Source organism: Numida meleagris, chromosome 4, assembly GCF_002078875.1.
Source record: "Numida meleagris isolate 19003 breed g44 Domestic line chromosome 4, NumMel1.0, whole genome shotgun sequence".
Lineage (NCBI taxonomy): Eukaryota > Metazoa > Chordata > Aves > Galliformes > Numididae > Numida > Numida meleagris.
Genome location: NC_034412.1, coordinates 15103883 through 15124783, shown reverse-complemented (window position 1 = coordinate 15124783; position 20901 = coordinate 15103883). Strand labels below are relative to the sequence as shown.

Below are 20901 nucleotides of genomic sequence, written 5' to 3'. Positions count from 1 at the left end.
TTTGAGCAAGCAAACCCCCTACCAGTTTGCTTTTTCCTCTTTCAAGAAAATGCTGAAGGAAGGAAAGTATAACTGAGTTTAAGCCCCCATCAACAGTGGTACTACATCCACTATTTAGTCTCCATTTTCAATAGTTTTCAAGACCAAACAGCATAAAAACACTCGGCAGCCCGACCCAACCTCACCGCTGACCTTGCTTGAGGCAGGCAGACAGACCAGCATCTCCCGAGGCCTCATTCAACCTGAATTATCTAACAGTACGACAAGGAGCACTTGGAAGATGCTGTTTGTATTTTCACTTTGGAAAAAGCAGAAAAAACAGATAACTAGAACAGATAAAGCGCTTCTTTACAAGCTGGAAATCACACTGGGACTACTCCCACTGCTGACATTTAAGCGTGCCAGTGCCTGAGGAGTGCACCAATCAAGATCAATACACAAAGAATGCAACCAGATGGCAACTCCACTGATTACTGGACTCCCAGAAGCATGAGCCTTGCAATTCTACCTACAGTAATGAAGAAGCAGGAGGAAAAAATGTAAGGGAAAAAAAAATGCATGTTTTTCCCAAACGGACAGAAAAAACTGCCCAGATCATTATTTCACTAGACTTACAGCCTTCCCAGCACATTACCTTTCACACACTGCACACCAAATTTGAGAAAGCTGCTGTTTGCTACAGGCTGTGAAAGCTACTCTGCCACTGCCAAATCCGCACACATGTTACATCAGTTTGGGTCTCAGCCTTTTCTGTAGCAAAGACATATCAAAAAACTGGCAGTAATCCCCATCTCAGTGGGACCATCTCCTACCCCTTCCCTCCTTTCTGTGGACAGCGCCTGCTTCTCTTTTTTCCTCCTCTTGTTTCCCCTCACTCACAAGAGCTCTCCTGCCAACTTGGTCAGCAGCAGAGCTGATGTTGAGCTCATAAGTCCTGCTGAACTAAGTAGATTCACACAAAGCTAAGCAGGGCCACAGCATAAATCTGGCAAAGCTCTACTTAAAATCCTATGCCATGCTTCACTTCCTATGTTTGTGCCTTTTTACAAGAGCCACTGCTCTACTCAGTATGCTTGAGCACAGCAAGGAAACGGAGGGGAAAAGCAGGGCAGAACTCAAAAGTAGCTCTACTTCCACCTGCAAAGCCTTCTTACAATGTGTCTTGCTCTTTGCTATCTGCACTCAAACTGCCCCAGAGGAAGAGCTGGCAAATGCATGATCTTAACCAAAGCGCTGCAAGTCACAGTCATGTAGAATAAGAATAAAAGCAGGAACATGGGGCCTAGGTCGTGTGTCAAAAGGAGCACAGCATAGAGTAAAGACATGGCTAAGAGGGAAATCAGCAGCAAAAACGATGGACAGTAAGAGACAGACAACTGGATTCACCTGTTCTAATCTGCAGAAACTGCTGACATGAAAGGAACCCTTCCCTATGTCTCCTGCTTTGAACCTTTGCATTGCTTCTCTCCGCCAAAATGTCACTGTCCACTTACTCTCCTCTTTAAGCTATCATTTTATTTCATTATACAAGGTGCAGATATTCAACTTGCTTTGTTTCTCTTCCTTTCTAAGCATGCATCTCAAACAAAAAAAACCACACACACACCACAGCCTTATGGGACAACTTCAGGTTGATGCTAACAAGCTTAATTTCAGCTAAAACTTTGTGAGTTGCAGTTTCATTACATTTTAAGTTCCTAGTGCCATAAAGAAAACCCTACATATCTTCAGCACTTGGAGATGCTTCAGTTGCTTTCCAGTTTTCCAGGAAATAGAAGAGAAGCAGTAGGGGCCAAAGAAAGAAGAAGAAAACAGAAAAAAAAACCATCAATGTAACTGGAGTTGAGCCATCAGGCTTATGTTCCAGCCAAAAATCACTTACATTGTGATAATTGATCATTTCCTGTAAGGTGTCAGAGAACTTTGTCAAGTTAGTCTGTAAAGAGAGAAAAAACAAAGTAGTTTCAAGTTCAGTCCCACTAAATATGCAACAGAAAAGCAATGCTTACAGCTTTAAAATAAAGAATTTAGGGAGAGGTTTCCCTTCACATGATTACTCAAACCAAAACCATTACATCAGAAGGAGAACATGGGGATGTCATCAAGTAAATCCACTAAAGCTACAAACAACCAAAAAGTTTTTGCTATCTACTTTTATGTAAAGGACCAAACGGAAGCAAAGCAGGAAAAATTCAAGTTAAGTTGACTAAACTATGCAAAGTTCACACAAATGAAACACAATTTAAAAATCTAATAAAAATTTCATATTTACTAATGTTTAATAGTAACCCCAAAAACTTGGTTAGTATGTTGTGATCATCAGAGCATACGCACTTACTGCCTGAAGTGCTGCCTCACACCTGGTATGGTTAGCACTATCAATATGAATTTGTAGAAATTACGTATCAGCTAAAAACAGAAAATAATGCTCCATAACATCTTTGGCTAAAAGCTTTTCTAACAATAAAGAAGAAAAACCTAGCTGGAATTAAAAAAATGTAGTGACTGATTAGAAGTAAAACTGGGCCAAATTTAGGGGATTTTGTCATTGCACTACATCTTAAACAGGTAAGCTTCAAGACAACAAGCTTCAGTGACACTCAGAGGCTATACTGGAGCTCACAGGCATTAGATATTACGACCAGTGTGAAGATGCAAACATGCAATCAATGCTGTTATATAATATGCATTAAACATGCATGATATACAGAGATGCGCACATAATTATAGCTGCACATTACATAACTTCATATTCATTTCACACTAATAGATGGGAAACATTAGGTTTTCCAAATTAGCTTAACAAGACACCACTCTGAGGTTACAAATTCATCAGCATGAGCTCTTTACATTTAAAATCTAAATCTCTATGCATTAGAGTGTGCTAGGCCCAAGTACCCAGGGATCACCTCAAGGAATTCAGCTGTACTGAACTGGCTTTTACACTTTGGAACTGGAACAACTATAACAAAGTAAACAGGGCACACCTGTTCACTGCCCCACTCCTCCCAAGATGACTGTTCCTATCTTAAGATGTTCTGGGATTTGAAAAACCCTCGTCATTGCAGGGTAATGCTGCAAGTACATGTTTTGCTTCAATGCACCACAGCCCAGAAATCTCACTGTTAAGACATACTCCAAAGAAAAATGAGCAACAGCTCAATAGCATAAACCTCAACTACACCTCTTGCCGAAGGTTATATTGTGCCTTTTTAAAGTTACACTTTTCCACATCCATTTTGACTGCTAACTTACCTCCACCAAAGCATCTTTACAGGAATATTGTGCGAGGTCTCGAATTCCATTCATGAACTGCTTGTTGGCCATACAGAAAGCTTTCCCAGTATCAATCATAGCAATACAAAGCTTGACCAGCTAAAAAAAAAAAAAAAAGAGGAAAAATGATACAGTAAGAGGTTTGTTTGTATGAGGTTTTGCTTGTTTTGTTTTTATTTTCTCTTAATAAAACCAACATAATATTTCTTTTCCCTTCACTTTTGCTTATAGCTCATTATTCTGATCACAGTGTCCTTCTTTCAGGGAAGAACAGATAATTTAGTCCAGAAGTCACAACTGTGGGACAGTAAAGCTGAGTGTAATATGACCAACCAAGCAACAAGGCTGCCATCCAAGTATAGACAAACCATCACCTTCAGGCCATAGCTCACACACAAGCAGCCCGGCTTTAGATTAAAGCGTTAGACTGAATCACTAAAGCTTCACATTACAGTTACACTGCTTAAATACTTACTTTGTGTACCAGCTCTCTTGCCAGAAAAGTGAAGGTTTTTTTTTGGTTGTTTCCGCTTTAAAGTTCTAGGACACTGTCTCAGGGTAAAGAGTGAAGGGATTTTACGTGAAAAACCAAATTTTTGGCACAGGACTCCTGCAAGAAGTTTGGAGGAGCAGGGCAAGGCCCTGTTCGGAAATGGAGAACTCTCCCTCCTAGCCATCCAAATGAGCCCTTCACACTGGTGGGAAACGCAAACTTCCAAGACAAATGCTCATAGCCTTTAAATACTTGTAGGGCTCTTCACCCCATAGCAACAACGTCTCTCACAGCCATCAGCATCACCATCATTGGCACTGGACATTTGAAATTAAGTATCTATGATTTATTTTGAGAAAGCAAATGGCTATACTATTAACCACAAACCTAAAAACACTGTTACAAGAAAAGGAAAAGCTTTTGGAGTTACCACACCTAACACTGACTTCATCTGCCTGCCTGCAGCCAACCTGCAGGTGCTGGGGCAAAGGTTCATCTGTGAAAAGCAGCTGAGGAGATCAGCAAATGGCATCTGCCTGCCACATCGGACCACTGGCAGCAAATAAATTCAGACATTTAGGAAAAAATGTAGAAACAGGCTTCCTATAGATGTGGAAGAAAAGCAAGCCACACCAAATGCTGCAAAGAAAGAAAAGAGCCTCCACATACTGCAGTTTAGAGAAAAAAAACAACAACAAATGGATCGTAAGGCACTGAAGGGATGCTACACATAACCTACATTTTATATGCATGCACAAAGCAGGACAAACAGCAGGACAAATCTTACAGTAGTTAAGTCCCCTAGACTGAAGGATGGATGGATGTATATGCACGCACCACCTATCAAGTTATAACTGTGCCTGCAGCCTACGACACCCAGATGTGCTCAGCGTGCAGTTCTCGTAAAGTCCACGCTCTCAGAGCAGGGATAGCGAAACCAGGGGAAGCTGAAGGAGCTCTCCTGCAGCTCACAGGGCTGTCACATGAGAGCGAGGGTCCTGGCCAGAGGGCCGGCAGGGATTGCACAAGCCCAGCCCCAGCTGCAGGACGCGGGCCACGCTGCCTGCTGCTGCCTTACCCAAGCTTGGGTCCCTGGGGCCCCGCTGTGCGCTCGGCCCACGTCCATCCCCTCCGCAGCAGCTGCTGCCGCTTCCCAGCTGCGGACTTCAATTGCACAAACCTAAACAAGGATCCTGTGTTTTCCCAAAGCAGACGTTGTGGAATTAAAAAGCTTACCTTGTCAAGTTTCAGTTCCAGTTCTGTCACATCTCCTTCTACTTCTTCTAAAGCTGCCCTGCATGGTTAAAAATGTTTCCATGTAAAACTTGATTAAAAAAAATACTCTGGGAGGTGGGGGAAGGGATAAGGACACACTCATTTAACCCTTCTACTGGCATTGCAATTTCACTTAAGTTTCAGGTGTAAGAGCACAGATTTCAAAGAGCTACAAAAATGCAGGGAAAGAAAAGACAGTAAGAAAAGGGAAAAACATATTACCAGAAAAATACTAATAAGTCAGACAGCTTACTAAGAAGGGTTTGAGATCAAGATGTGTTATACCTTTATGATTGCCACATTTAAAAATGTTTCCTCTATCATTGGATAGCCGTGACCCATTATAATAATAACCAAGGAAAGAAAATCCAAGTGAAATTCTGTATTCTTTTGGTGACGCTCCTGGTACAAACAGGCCCCTCATCCCTTTTCCAGCAAAACTACAGCAGTAAGAGTATGAAAACCATCGCACTTGCTATGAGCCAGCTGACTTAAATACAGCTCAAGATAGCCCCCCCCCCCAGTTACAGCCCTCGCCTCTAAGTCAAGGCTGATCCCATCTCCCAGGCCAGTCAAATTCAAGCTTCCACTGAAAGTTGCTTTCATGAAGCATTTCTAAAGAATAACCTTCTTTGGCTTGAGGGCTGACGTTTCCTTTGACATCCCCTCCCTTACTTACTGCTACCTGGGTAAAACCAACAGGGGACTGAGAAAGGAAGGCACTCTGTTCAGAGTTTATGAGCATAAGCTTCATCAGGCTCTATCACTTTGAGAATTTGCATGTATTCATTTCTGGCAACCACTGCTACACAACAAAATCTACCCAGTGCGGCTGTGGCCTTGTGTTGCAGGACACTTGGCAGGAACAGCTGCATTCTCAGCCCGTGCTCCGTCGCCAGGCACTTTGCTCTGTCAGTTTCTCCCACCTAACAGCCCACGGAGGCACACCGCTCACCCACCGTAGCCTGCCCCAGGGAAAGCACAAGGGAACAGGAAGTTTTCTGCTGTGGTTTCTGGAAAATTAGATTGGATAAATTTCACATTTTACTCGTCATCCTCTCTGCCCTCCCCAAAAACCTCCTCCTGGAAAAAGTGAGACGGGCAGGGAGCTACAATTTGGAGCAGGAATTCCTTGAGCCAGCTTTAAACCGAGGAGAGAGCACAGGGAACCGCAGCTTTACTGTCTCTTCTTGCTAATTCCATTCCAGTTCACATGAGTTCAAGCCAAGAATAAAAAAAATAAAATAAATAAATAAAAAAAACCCTGGATCTGTCCCAAACTAAGAAAAAGCAATTTTATTTATTTATTTTAAAAGAACAGATCTGAAAAACATTACCAGTTGCCTGCCGTGCTCTAATACTATGCATGACATTCCCAGCTTTTTGCAATTCTCCCCAGTAGAGAATTACATTCCTGTTTAGTATCTAGAGGCATTCCCACAGTGACATCCTACTTCTGTAGCCAAGCACATTCTCCTGCAATTGCATTCTGGCTTCTGCTGTTCTCTAGCTTCACACCAAAAAGGATTTCAGGCAATTTTTCTCTTGCTTTCTTCTTTTTCTTCCATAAACAGTTAACTTGCATTTAAGTCTACAGAACTGAATCTTGTTTCTGAAAGAATTATGGAAGGGAACACAAACAAACAAACATACTTCAAAAAAGGGAAGGAAATGATAAACATCTCAATATTTAGAACATTATTTTGTATTAGTTTGTTTACAACCAGCACAACCAATTTTATTTGTCTCTCTGGCACTGACATGAAAAGCATGATCAAGTCGTTTGTTTACTTTGAATTGCCGCAAGATCTGATAACAAAAATGTTTTGTGTGTATTTAACTAGCAGGGAGTTCTAGCTCCACAGGACTTAATGAGCTAAAAAGTTTGAGAGAGATTTGAGATTAAGAGGGGAGATAAGGGCAGTTAGGGCAGGCAGAATGAAGACAGCACATCTGCTCAGCAATTACAGTTGTACTCGGGGGGTGGATGGACACGCAGCCCCTCCATCGCTTGGTTCCCTGCAGATGGGATGCCACAGCCCCCAGCTCGGGCTGGCCCCTGCCACCACGGAGGGACAGAACATCTGGGCACGGATCAGAGGGCTCTGGGACCCAGTTCTCTATTCCACCCCATTTGTTTGCATTGAACTCGCAGCTTTCACTATTTCCATCATATAAAAATGAGTAGAAGAGTTACTTTCATGCACACACGCACTGGATTGTGAGCTTATGAATGGAGAGCATGCCTTCCTATCAGAAGAGACACAAACTTCTAATAATGCACTAACGTGACAGCACCCATCTATCCAGAGAAATTAATTTCATACTGGGTTATGGAACACATTAAGAACTCTGTATCTAAGCTGCACTACAGCAATGTTATTTTTAATTTCTTAATTTAATAGTTCATGAAGCCACAAAACACAAAGGTGCAGATCCTTCTCTAAAACATCTGTGTCAGAAATTCACGGAAAACTGTCACGATTGAGTAAATCTCATGTCTTCAGCCAAGACAAAACCTCCAGCTACAAACACAGGAAATGGTCACCAAACAACACTGAGGACCAAGTGCCAATTGTGACATGTACCAGGAACGTTGCTTCGAAGCGGGAGCTGGGACCAGGTTTGCGTCAGGCTAATCTTGGCCAAAAGGCTCTGGCATCGGGATTAAGGATCAACCCTTCAAATCTGCCTCGGCCTACGAACCAAAGGCAAACATCTGCGCCTGCGGGATGTTCAAACGCTGCGTGGCAAAGCACAAAAGCAGAACAGCTGCTAAAGGGTGGGGGACAGCTCTGTCAGTGAGCAGGCTCCCGATTTCTTCATGTTCCATAACAAAGACTCCCAGGAATGTGTTTCTCTCCACTGCTGCTCCTCCTCTCCTCGCCTCTCCTAAAACACAGCCCAGTTTGCTAGAGTAGGGCTTCCCCCACAGCCGTACCACAGTGCACAAGACATATAGGAGACAGGGGAAGGAAACTCAAAACCCAACTTGGTGGCTCAGCAGGATGGTGTCACAGGGTACCTGGCTCTGCAGGTGATGAAGGACAGGCTCAGGCACTGGGGGGACACCAAGAACCCCAGGAATCAGAGGAAGATGACAGCTGAGCTCTGCTCCAGGAGATTCAGTCACCCTCAGGCCATGAGCTGCAGGCACATCTTAAGGAATTAACTTCATCTGGATGTGAACACCACATGCTGCTGAGCACAAGGCCAAGCACCCTATGGTCAGACAAGTGCCTGCTTGGTTTGCATGACCCCTCCTTACCCCTACAGTGTAAAAGATAGCAAAGGTCAAGGCTCGTAAAGGCAGCTGTTCTTTAAACGTCTGAGTGGCATCAAAGCTACAAGTAGCCTTGTGCCTTCCACTCATTCATCCCATCTGCTCATTCTATCTTGCATTTTAATACTGAATTCCTGGAAGCGAGGAGGCAGGCAGGAATCAGAACTCACTATGCATCGGATGCTGAACACAAGGCAGCAAATTGGAGAAGTCAAAAGTGCTGTGGATAATTAATGATCATTGTTAATTCAAAAATTAATTCAGCCCAGTATCAAAAATTATTTAAAAAGAATAATAGCCTAGCCTATTATTATTCCTTTTCCCACGGGTTCCCCCTCATTTTAATTAAGGAAAGTTTGAAGTCTAAATCTTAGCTTTGATATTCACCTCCTAAATATACCTTCAGAAGAACAGAAACACACAAAAGCAGCGCTATTCAGACTGGCATTTCTGAATACCTTCATGTATTAGGGTTTGTGGTGGGAATAGCAGATTCTCACCTTTACAGTTCCAACAATATTACTGCTGAAGCATTGTCTTCAAATCTTGGACAGATGCAGATCTCCTACCTGCATGTATTCTGTACAGAACCGTCCCGTAACGCACACCTGACCTCTCTGCAGATCACGTACCCTTTCAACTAACAGCCACTAGGATTCAGTAGTATAAAGCTGACATGTAATACTAGCCACAAGTTATCAATAGCTAAATCAAAGTACTTGAGAACACATTACTACATTCACTTTTTTTTTTTTTTTTTTTTTTTTTTTTTTTTTAAATCTGCAGTATTGTTACACAGACCAGTCAGTAATGAAGCATTACTGTGCCCCACTGCCAGTGGAGAACAATTCTGCCTTGGACAAAGACCACTAAACATGAACCAACAAGTAAATGGAACAGTGATTAACACCCTTTTGTCCTCTTCAATTGCATTTTATTTTAAACTTTAAGGACATTAGGAAAACCGAAAAGCAGTAACAATGCTATGCACAGCTCACTAACCGCAAGGGCCAGAGCTGGATGAAGCTGGTTCCTAACTGGCTAAAGTAAAAGTGATGATCATTTTAACTTCACAATACAGCCCCAATACAGACGCTACGGGAGCCTAGTTGCAAGCTATCCGTGCATCCCACTATTCTAGATGTGCACTAATTAAAATTACTAAGCACTCATGCTACCATTTTATATGACACCAAGCTGAGGTTTCCACCTGTGCTGCCCAGATCTGCAGTGCCCACCGAGATTCACATTAAAAGGTCACAAAGACAACGATTCCTGACTCCAGTGATCCAGCTGGAACAAAATCAGCCACGGAGTTGTTTATGAATCACTGGTAACAGTGACTGCATTCTGCATTCTTAAAGACAAAGGGAATAGGAGCAAATAAGTCACTGCATTTTTCCAAGAAAGAATAATTCAAAGCAAGAGAACTTCAAAACACCTTAAGGACAACTTGATAAGAAGTCCTACTGAACATGAAAAACATGGAAATAGGATAAGATGCGGAAGTGCAAGATAAGGGTATGCATCTGATGACTTCAGCAACATCTCCTCCTCTCTGTCAGAGTCCACCAAGTGACAGCAAGAAGGCCAGCAGACGTTAACCAGAGAACAAACTACAAGCTGTAAGTATGAGCAGTTGCACCTTGCTATCACACTTCAGAAGCTAAGCAACTGCTTGCACATTGGTTTAGAAACAGCCACACAATAATTGCTGAGGGTAAAAATCAGGCCTAGGGAAACACACTTCAACAAGGCTTAGTAGCATTGCACAGAGAAATGGGAGGTTTCCACCAGTTCTTTACTTCAGCTCGTCCCTCTGAATGGCAGATCATAGAACGGCTTGGGTTAGAAGGGACCTTTAAGATCTACCCTCAGGCTTGTCAACTGTTCCCTCCTTCCACTGTGTATTTAATTTGACCTCTTTCATCTATAATTGGATATTAAAGGGTATCTAGAATTAACTTGCTCAACAAGGAATACATTTGGTAGATGTGAAATGGTATAAGAAAATCAGATTAAAAAGGAAGCGTGATACATTGAGGGACAGAAGTCACACACTGACCCACAGGGCCCAATAACCACGAGTAACACCAAGGCCGCATACAAGAGCAGCTGAATGACTTATGGCATGTCCCACAGCCACGAGTGTGGTCTGAAGAAAGCAGGCTATTGCAGCCTGTCACTGAGCCCAATGAAGCTCTGGTTTGGCACCACAGAGATTTTTCCCTGCTGGCACGGAGCCCCTCCATGCAGAAGGACAGATGATGAATGCTCCAAGACGTGCTGAGATGAGCTGCCTCAGTCACACTGGTACGCCTTGCATTATTAATTCTTCAGTCATTACCACAAAACGTTTCATCAATAGCTCAGAAAAGCTTCACAACCTGAACTGCAGGACTTTGAATTAGAAACCACGTTCACTCTATCCCCACTCTGAAATCCTAGGGTTTTTCTATGAGCTTGGTGGATGGAAATATTAAAATTCATTTCCTATCACTCCTTTAGACTCAAGGAGGGTATCCAAAGGATTCTGAAGATTATCATTTTGGAGAAGGTAAATAAGCCACTTTTTCACAAGTCAATAATGAGCAGCAAACATGTTTCAAACTTCCCCAGTGAAAAGAAACAAGAATAAAAGTTCTAATACGAAGGACTAACGCTAACCCTAACCCAGGTCACACTTTTCTTATTAAAAAAATCAAATGAAATGAGAAAAGGCTATTTAGCCTTTGAAATCATTTAATCATTAAGCCAGAAGTGTGCTTGCAAGTACTTTTTACATCATCTTCATCTACAAAGCTTAGTTTACCCTCAGGAATTCATGCAGTCTGCCATACAGCAAGCAACAACACAGGACAAACCCATTTAAGATGCATGCTTCATTTGATTTATTCTTTACAGCAAGACTACACAGGCTCAAAGGATAATGAACATGATAAACAAAGTAATCGTCCAAAAGGAGGAAGTTTTGTTGCACTCAAAGTGTATGGCTGAAAGTCAAACTGAACACCACTGAATGTACAGCAGGACCAAAGGCACCAAACAGCCTGTAAGGACAGCTGTGCTGCCTGCTGGCCCTAAGTTCAAGCTTTTCCCCCTCACCAGACTTTTGCAGTAAATTGCCAAAAATCTGCAATAGTTTTATTTTCCCAACAGTTTTTCCTAACACTTTTTCTCCTAAATCTTTTACAGCTCAAGCAAGTCTGATAGCAAGCCTAAGTAGGAAATTAGAAACACTTTTCTTCCACAAAGCTTCTAATATTTGGGATTTCCTTCATCTCCCAGCTTACATGCTTTATTTGCTATAAGACAGCTGCTATCAAGATGGGTCACAATGTCAGTAGCAGCCATGAACGTTTCTCAGACAAAAAGCTGATTATGGTGTTAAGAGTAAACTCAGGTAGTAACGCAGCACATCACAATCTCCATCCTGGACAATTTTGACTGATAATGTCAACACCAAGAATGAGTCCAAAGCTTTCTAGAAGCCTATCAGATAAGGAGGCAGGGCTATCATCTCAAAATAGTACGACAATAAAAAAAAGGCAGAAACAAGCTGAGATACTGAGGGTGCCGAGCAGAAACTTCTTGTTGCTAAAACCTGCAAACATCACAGGGCTGTTCCCATCTTTTAGATCTCAGCAGCTATCTCAGAGCTTGTACAAAGAAGCAGCAGAAGAAATGAGGGTCTTCAACATTTGAAAGCACAGCCACGAAGCAAGGTGAGCAAAAGGAACTACAAACATTACCATTGAGCAGCCAACTGACAAGGAGAAAAGATAGGGCATCTCACCACCTACATACTATTGGCCTCAAGGTCTGGAATTCCAAGTCAAGTGCTGGAAGCTGTCATGACTCAAAAGCCAGAAGCAATAACAACCAGAGGATCAATCGAGGAATCAATCCGTGATTTGTAAAGGTACTCCTTATGCAGCTCAGGTGCAGCTAATATAAAAGACAAGTTATCAGTGCCCGAAAAACAGAAAAAGGAAATACCACCAGATCCCCTTGGCCTAAGTTCCTCAGTGCCAATGCATTCAGAACTGCTCACAGCAAGACTTGCACATCTGCACACAACACCTCCTGAGGATCGGAGTGCTCTGCGGTTACTGACAGGCCATTACTTACAGGTTTCCTATAATCTCCATACAGGTGTTGCATTATCTTAGATTTCAAGTGAATAAGGCCATTTCTGTCCCTTTCTTCTTAAGCCGCTACGTTATACTTAACTACAGTTAGAAAAGTACTGTTGTGTTCAAACCACCGTAAGAGGCCAATGCCTTCATAACACAGCTTATGGGGTATTAAAAGGGCTAAGGAGCATTAGCTCTGTAGAATTTAGTTAAATCAGGTGGATCTTCTAGAACTGAATCCGGAGGAAAGTTGTAGCTGCGCTGTGCAGACAGAGTTCTCAGCAAGTACTTACTTTCTGTACATTCCAAAAACACGAATATTTTGCAGTATGTTTCCCCAAAATTGAGATGTCCTATTTAAGTCAGATGGGAGGCTGCAGCGGTTTTGCAGTAGAGAAGCTCTAATCTGAAACTTTTGTTCAGCTCTTAGGTGCTTACCCATACAGACCTCACACACAGATACAGTGAGCACATTTGACATGCAAATGAGTGACTTTATTGCGCTTTTATCAGACTCCATTACTTCAAAGTGATGATCTTTGTTTGCCCTTTGTGCCTCAGCATTTGCACTGAAGAAGCCAATCGAATCCAATCTCCAGATAACAGAAACCATAAGTAAGAGGCACAGGAGAATATACATACATGATGGATTTGTGCTTTCCTCAAGTTTGCTGTTTTCACAGTCAGAAAAGTGAGTGTCTTCTCCTTTTCATTCCTCTCGTAAGCGGTAGCGGGCAATACATTCACAGAGAATAAGCATTTGGAACATTGTAAAACAAAAACTACAAAATGCATATGGCACACCCACAGCCTCGGAAAACGTTTAAATATACTTTGGGTACATTTAGTTATCTCTTCCCCCACAACTTTTAGTCACCAGGAGAGTAGAGACCCCGGGCCCTCGCTCCTCTACCAAAGCTGACTGCAGGTATGCTGCTTCTCAACACAACAGGAGCTTACATTTCTTTACAAACGACACGTTTAAGGCTTCTTGTCTCACACTGTCTATAAATATTTTCAGGCAGAATCCTGTGAGATCAATATTTACAATACAGTGGATATTCTGCAATAGTGGATGCATTCAGTCCTTCATCTTGTGAGTTTTCACCATTCATTTATAAGGATCAGTCAAGCAGGACAGAAGAAACAGGCAGAGATATTCAAAATCAGGCATTGAAGAAGAAGGTGTTCCAGGAATTTAAATGAATAGTTTTAAAAGCAATTCTACCCAAAACTGGAGATCCTTCTGGAGAAGAATTCCAGAGAGAGGGCGTCCATGCATACTTATACTTTCTAAATAGATGCCTACCTTGCACAACACACACGTTCAGCTGCCATTTGCATCCTTGGTGACACATCAGAGATTCCTCAGTCCCTTAAGCAGATTTTACCCTCAGGGACCCTGACCAGCAAGGCTGGCCTACTCTCACAGCACGCCTTTCCGATCAGAGCAGGCTATCTGCACACAGATACCCAAGTTAGTCACCTAAACCGCCTTTGGAAACAATGGTGTAGAGCACATCACTATCAGGGTGCAGTTCGCCTTATCACGAGATAGATGGCTAAAACAAACCAGGAGGCACTCGAGATGCAACTCGTGCTCTTCATTTAGAATGGCAGGAGTTTGCTTAAGTTTTCCCTTAGTAAAGCGATGGCTATGCCGAGATGAGATTAAATCCACTTTTCTTCTTCAAGGAAATGAAGAAAGAAGGGGCCTGTTTCATTCATTACTACACTCCTTATAAAGACAAGAGCTCTAACAACCTCACACGAGCACTACAGAGACTGTAGATACTACCCACATTGCCAGGTGAGCACAGTGGGCCTTGAATGCCTTTAGCCAGCCCCAGCACCTTTCTATCTACAATTCATTACTTCTCCTTCCTCATCCTCTCAGTTCTTACTTAGGTGGCCTTAAACCTAAGGCATATTAGAAAATATTATAAAAAATACAACAGAAAACAATATTGTAATGCTCAATACATTCCTTACATTGAATTCCACTAAAGAATCCAGCAACACACAGCTTGACTGCTTTCAGAAAGTGCTCTCAACAAAAACCAAAAGCGCACACCAGCCACATCTTGCTGCCCTAACACACTGCATTCTCTTTGCCATTGCTGGTTGCTAAAGAAGGGTGACAGTGGCAGGGGGACCCCTGGGAGACGTGGTCTGGCTGGGCATGGGGCAGCCGAGGACACCGCAGGCAGCAGGAGGGGGCTAGAGAGCCCTGGCCCCCCAGGTCACCTCTGGGCAGAAAGCGCAGTCCCGCTCCCAGCCACATTCCTCGCCCCTCATCCAGGCAGAAGGGATAAGCTCAAGGCCAGAAGCTGCCTGGGAACAGAGCAGAAGCACGGCTCGCCTCCCCTTTGTCCTAGGCAGGGAGCTGGAATCAAACTTCAACCCACAAAACATCATTCTAAACATCACCGCACAAACTGATGCGATCTATACAGTGCTACACAAGCTGCAAGTCTTTTTCCAAATAGGTACAAGCTCAGTAATAACTGAAAATTCGGAACCCTGTGAAGCACAGAAACGTTAGCGTGTTTGATATCCACGTGTCCCTCCTTAAACAAACATCTGGCGCTCAGAAAGAGGGAAAGCTGGAATTCTCTGAAACAGGACCTGTTTTAATTCTGACAGATGGAATACATTTCACTGCATATGGCTTTTCCAAGTTCTCTTCGTATTACATCCAGCGTACAATACAAAAATACACTTTGGAAGTTTAGAAACTTCAAATTCACATCATGCAAATGGATCGCTCACTCTGCTTTATGTTCATGCATACAAAAATGTCAGCAGAAGTTTCTTGTAGTGACCTACTGAACACTGATAAGAAAATCAAGTGCTCTCTGCATCTGAACACTGCTGGACTCTATATCCTGCACAGCTAGTTTAAATCCCCATTACTACTAATATTCTAACTCTAAAAGTTATTCGACAGCACGGTGCTTGCACACTGCAGGGTTCAGCCGTTTGAATTTCAAGCAGCAAGCCTCAACCCCAGGAAAAGCCCTGCCACATCAGCAGGCAGCCAGCCACCTCTGACAGGCCGCCGCTCCGCTCAGATCCTCCTCTCGGGCATAAAACACTGGAAGAGAATGCTTTGCAGCAAATTATTTTCTTAGCCTACGCTGACGTCCTGTCAATTTGAAAACAGAGAGGGCACCGTTGCGCAAATGAGACAGCTTTTGCCCCTGCAGAGGAGTATTTGGCAGCGTAGCAGAACAACGGCTTTACCCCAGATCTGAGGCCTGGCTACTTTTAGTTTTCTCAGATTGAATGCTACCCAGAAAATAATTGTTTTACTGAATATGCAAGGACTCCTCTCAAATAGATCCCGAGGCACAGCAGCGTTTAGCCTGCTCCACTGCGCTCCTTAAAACTGCGTGCTTTATGATCACAATGACACTACCTGCCATTTGCTTTGCTCTAGTCTTAATCCTTCAGCCACATAAAGGAGTGGCAACCAGCGCAGGATTTACACTGCCCCACAGACAGCTAAGGGAAAACTCCTACAGCTATTAAAATAAACATCACAGTCCGCATGCTAATCTTTATTTCCTCCAAGATCTCCCACTACAGGCAGCTCCACTTGCTGCTGTTTGTTGCACGATCTGCTGCTCTCCAACAGAAGCTGCCCATAGCACTACCCAAGCCCAGAGGGACCCCCAGCTCCCAGCACGCTATCGGCTCAAGATTACTTCTGCAGTCACCACGTTTAGACTTCCGTACATGCTGCACACACAAGTGAGTTAAAACAAAAGTCTATCAGAGTTGAGTCTTCTACTTCCTGCCCATGCAAACGTAAGGCGCTGTGAGACATGACATTAGGTAACCACACGTCTGCATTTTTGCACTCCCTGGTGACACTGCTGCACTCACAGCCCCTCGAAGCATTACAGCAACTGATGCAAGAACCCAACCTCTTCTGCGTATAAAGCTGAATCACTGATCCTCCTGCACACAGTAACGTGCCGTTACTGCTTCCACTCTAAGCTCACTTTCTTGGTTTTTCAAGGAAAAAGACACAAACAACCCCTCCCAGAACAAACAATCCCCAAGCAACAACAACAACCCCACCACTGTGTTCCCAGATGAGAATGTAAACCAAAAATCAAGAAAACATCTGAAGTTCCTATCAGCAGTTTCCTAATCAGCAACAGTTAAGTAAAATCAAACGGAAAAATCTTAATATTTATAATCACACAAAACAGAATTGTAACTACCCTAAGAAAACTAACATTCGCCGCACATAGTTATAACAGCCACTTTAAAACAAACAAACAACAACAAAACAGAGCAACTTAGGTGTACTAACCTAAGCCCTACAACCTGACTTCCACACACAGATTTCTCCAGTCTCCATTAGGAAGGATTGCAACAACTTAGCATGAAATTTGAAAGAGTTTGATAACATTTCCGTGTGAGAGATTTGGAAGAAATGAATGTGAAAAGGCAGTCTGATGAAAATTCACTGCTCTGCTACAACTGCCGTGGATGAAAATGCCCTTTGCCAGATCCTCTACTCCAGTAAATCTTTCTTTAGATCCATTATTTTCTTAGCGCACATTTGAAAGATGCAGTCAGACTTGAAGAACAAATCCATGGCTGGCAGGTAGCTGAGAGCAGCATCCACACAAGCAAAGAATGAGGCAGCTGGAAGCACTGCTCAGTAAGTCCAACAGACGGCGAGCGGTGCCACGCCGCTGGGGAACGCACAGGTCTGCTGTCATTCACCGGGTATTACAAGTGCAAAAACAACTGCGTACATTTGCTATTACCTGCTTCATACTTACAGAGAAGTTTTCTATTTTCAGTTAGTGTATCTTTCTTACTTCCTTATTCTCCAATATTTTCCAGGCTGCCCTGCCAAGTTAGTCACAAACCCGCTTTTCAGTCCCAACACCAAGGGCAGAGAGCGACTATCTTTCAAAATTGCTCTTGGAAGAGCTAGGTGGGTCTGAGCAAGACAACTCCCTTGGTCACACCCCCCAGCCATGGCTGTGCTGGCCCATGTGAGCAGCCTCGACAGCCACACAACCCCACTGCCCACGCCACGGACATGCTGGGTCAGACCATGAATGTGCTCAGCCCTTCCCTCCTGTGATGGTTGGGCTGGGACACCACTTCGCTCTGTGCCTGGAGGCCGGGAGCACGCCGTGCCACAGCGCCGTGCCAGCCCCAGCCAGAGGCAGGCATACACGCTACACTCTCTGGCAAACGTGAGTCGAGCTCAGCACGGCACTCTCCTCTGCTCCACATCGCCACGTGACAGAGCACTTCCCGTCACGTGCAGATGCTTGTTGACTAAACTTCGTTTATACAGTACGAAGTAGAGAAAAATGATCCTAAATATAGAAAACTCCACGTGGCACAAGTGACCTATTCAGACACCCATTCTAAATCAGCCTCTCCAAGCAGGACACGCAGTGAGCTGGTCTCTCAATAAGCTTTAAGTGATAGTTTTACGCCAAATGGAAAGCTACCAAATTTAGAGATGATTTCTTTCAAGCTATTGCCTTCTGAACATTATGAATTCATACCGAAAAGGTACATTGATCTGGTGGCAGAAGTAATCAAAAGCAACACCTAAAAACAGGGCAGATTTAAAACAACAATCAATGGTTTTAGAAGAGCTCGTTCACAGTAGAATGTGACACATTTATAAACATAAGACAAACTAAAAACAAACCAAAGTGAATCAGGTCCTTCATCCTAGAGAAGGAAAACAATCTTGTCATCTACACATCCTATTCTTCCTGTTCGGCGTGCAAGACAAGGGATTCAATCTTATCTAAAGGCGAAGGAGTTGCATCAGATGCTGCTGGGTGGTGAAAGCAAATCTTTATTTCCGCAGCAGGAGCAGACAGACCTCCCCAGCACTTCCCCACCCCGTGCTGCCCTCGTAGAGAGGCCCGGCCTGGCAGGACCACCCTCGCCGACAGCTTCAGTCACATCTAACCCAGGCCTCCTCAGACAGAGCCCATTGAAGAAGATATGCCCTAGCCACCCCTTCTCCACAAAATGCCCATCATATATTTTCACTAAGAATAATAATTGGCAACAGTTTCGTTTACATCCTTTCATCTACTGCCTTGACCCATAATCTGCTCAGCAGCTGGGTCTCAGGAACTCAACTTTCCCTTGAGAGCATGCACTCACCAAACAAAAAACAAAAACAAAACCTTAAAATTCAGCAACAGTGACAGAGTGACAGATTATCTCAAGAATTCCAACTCTTCCCTGATTTATTTTAAAGATTGGAGTAGACGAAAGTTTTGTTTTTTCCTAACAAGTTCTAACAATTGCACGCATCACAAGCAACAGAATTGAGCTGTTCCTATTAGTTATAAAGATTGTCAACTGTCACAGCAGATACATTCCCACGTCACCTAACCATACTTGTCCTTTCTAGAAATTTACATTCAAAGTGAACAGAGTGGCTGCATACTTCATTTACCAAGAGAAACGATTATTGTAGTAACAAGAGCTAAAAAGACTGTTCCAATAAACTCCAAAACTCTCGCTGCTTAAAGATAAGGAGAGTGTATTATTTCACAACACTATTTGCGTATTAAAAAGCACTCCAGGAATTCCTGATTATACACAAGGAACTTGTCAGCACAGCTCAGACCTTGCTGCCCAAAGACTGCTCCAAGGCCCCTCCCTCAGCGACTTCTTCATTTGATGGGAAGTCACCAACACGCTGCGGGAGAACTGCAAGCACATTTCCTTGCTAACTCAGTGGTTTGTCCACACTTTCAGAAAGGGAGTTGTGGAGGAAAAGCACATGACTTCTGTGAGATTATTTTCAGAGCTTCAAAGGAAGAGCGCACTTAAAACAAATAAAAAAAAAAAAAGCACAAACCAAATACAATCACCAGTTTGCAAAGATGTGCTTCAGTTCACAGCCTTCTCTATTGCCCTCTCAGAAATCAGTTTCTCAACCTCAAGTTCCCAAACACAAATGGATTTGGTATGACTCAGCCCACAAAGCCAGCGATGCAACAAGCTGTCCTTGCTTCAGGTTTTATCATTCACAGATTTCTTTATCCACTGGGAAAAAAAGTGTGCCTTACCAGGACACAATACACCACGTGTCCAACGTGAATCCTCATATCCATTATTGATCACTGCATCAGCAACAACTCGTGCTATTTTATATGCATCTTATGTAAACTAACAAACCTCCCTTTGATTCAAGCAACTATGGCATTCCCAATTAGAAGTCAAAGCCAAGGAGACAGCAGCATGATCTCTGCAAGAAGCAAAGAAGCAAGGAAGCTGCGCGTGTCAAGCTGTAGGTTGTAGTATGTTTTAAGATTTAGGTTGCTCCCTGTGAAAAGAGGCATTTGGTGACTCATGAACTCTGATTCACCCACTTCCTTCCAGTTGTCTCTACAGCTACAGATGTCAGTATGCTATGACACCTCCGAGCCCTGCTCGCCTCCCGACAGGTTCATTTAACTGCCCCGACAGGTGTAGCGGTGTCAAGGAGTGGGACTGCACCCACCTGTTCAGCAGGGCCAGGAGACAGCTGCAGTTCTGCTTTGCTGGGAGGAACAAAGTGCAGAGACACTGCTCCTTGCAGCAGCGCTGAGGCTCCTGCTGGCCCTTCCCTATGCCAGAGCACACACTGACACTGACCGGAACCCCCGCAGACAACGCACGGAGAAGGTTTCTGAGCACTCTCATTAGGTGAACCACAGGAACCCCGAGAGCGACCAAAGTTATAACAGGAAATACTAATTAATAATGAAAGACATAAATATTCTTCCCCCCCCCCCCAGAAATACTGCAGGATTCCTGCTTCACGGTTTTAAGCACTTCCTAGCACTGAAAGGTTGGAAGAACGTATTGGTGGCGTCCAACAATTTCATCATAAGGTTTTCTGCAGTTTCTCCAAAGGCAGCAGTGTCTGAGGCTGTCAGAAAGACCACTGTGCATTAGAAGACTGGGGTAAAGGGTTTCCCTCAGTTTCTCTCCTTGAAGGAAAAGGGTCAAGAGCGGAGAAAAGAAGAATTGAGGGGTAAATATGATGAGAACCCAACATAACTTGAAGAGATAGCATGCTTCTGCTTGCAAACCTCAGCCCAAATTTCTTGCTTTCTTAAGTGTACTCCATACCTAACCGCTATCAGTAATCAAAGAGAATTACGTCTAATCATACAGTTCCACGATTAAATCAAGCCGGTCTGCGATCGCATCGTCAACCAGACGGGACGGACCCAGCCGCGCTGCCGAGGACACACAGGAAACATCAGCAGCACGGAGCGCACAGTCGTGACAGAGCAGCGGTCGCTCGAGAGGAGATAACAGGAGAGCGCACGCCCGGGCCTGACCGCGGGAAGGGTCACGGGAGCGCACCGGCACGGGGCTGGCTGCTGCGGCGGGCGAGCGGCGGGCGAGCGGCGGGCACGGGGCGGCAC

The 20901-nt window shown here is 43.8% G+C and overlaps 1 protein-coding gene across 1 annotated transcript in view; it reads right to left on the bottom strand.

Annotated features, from left to right (window-relative positions):
* ACAP2 (ArfGAP with coiled-coil, ankyrin repeat and PH domains 2) overlaps positions 1–20901 on the bottom strand; it is a 57603-nt gene that overhangs the window by 36207 nt on the left and 495 nt on the right. The window contains exons 2-5 of the mRNA XM_021393706.1: positions 20643–20891; positions 5006–5063; positions 3256–3375; positions 1883–1936 (exon numbers count right to left, since the gene is read on the bottom strand). Coding sequence (XP_021249381.1) covers positions 1883–1936; positions 3256–3375; positions 5006–5063; positions 20643–20891 — 481 coding nt within the window. The remainder of the gene's footprint in view (positions 1–1882; positions 1937–3255; positions 3376–5005; positions 5064–20642; positions 20892–20901) is intronic.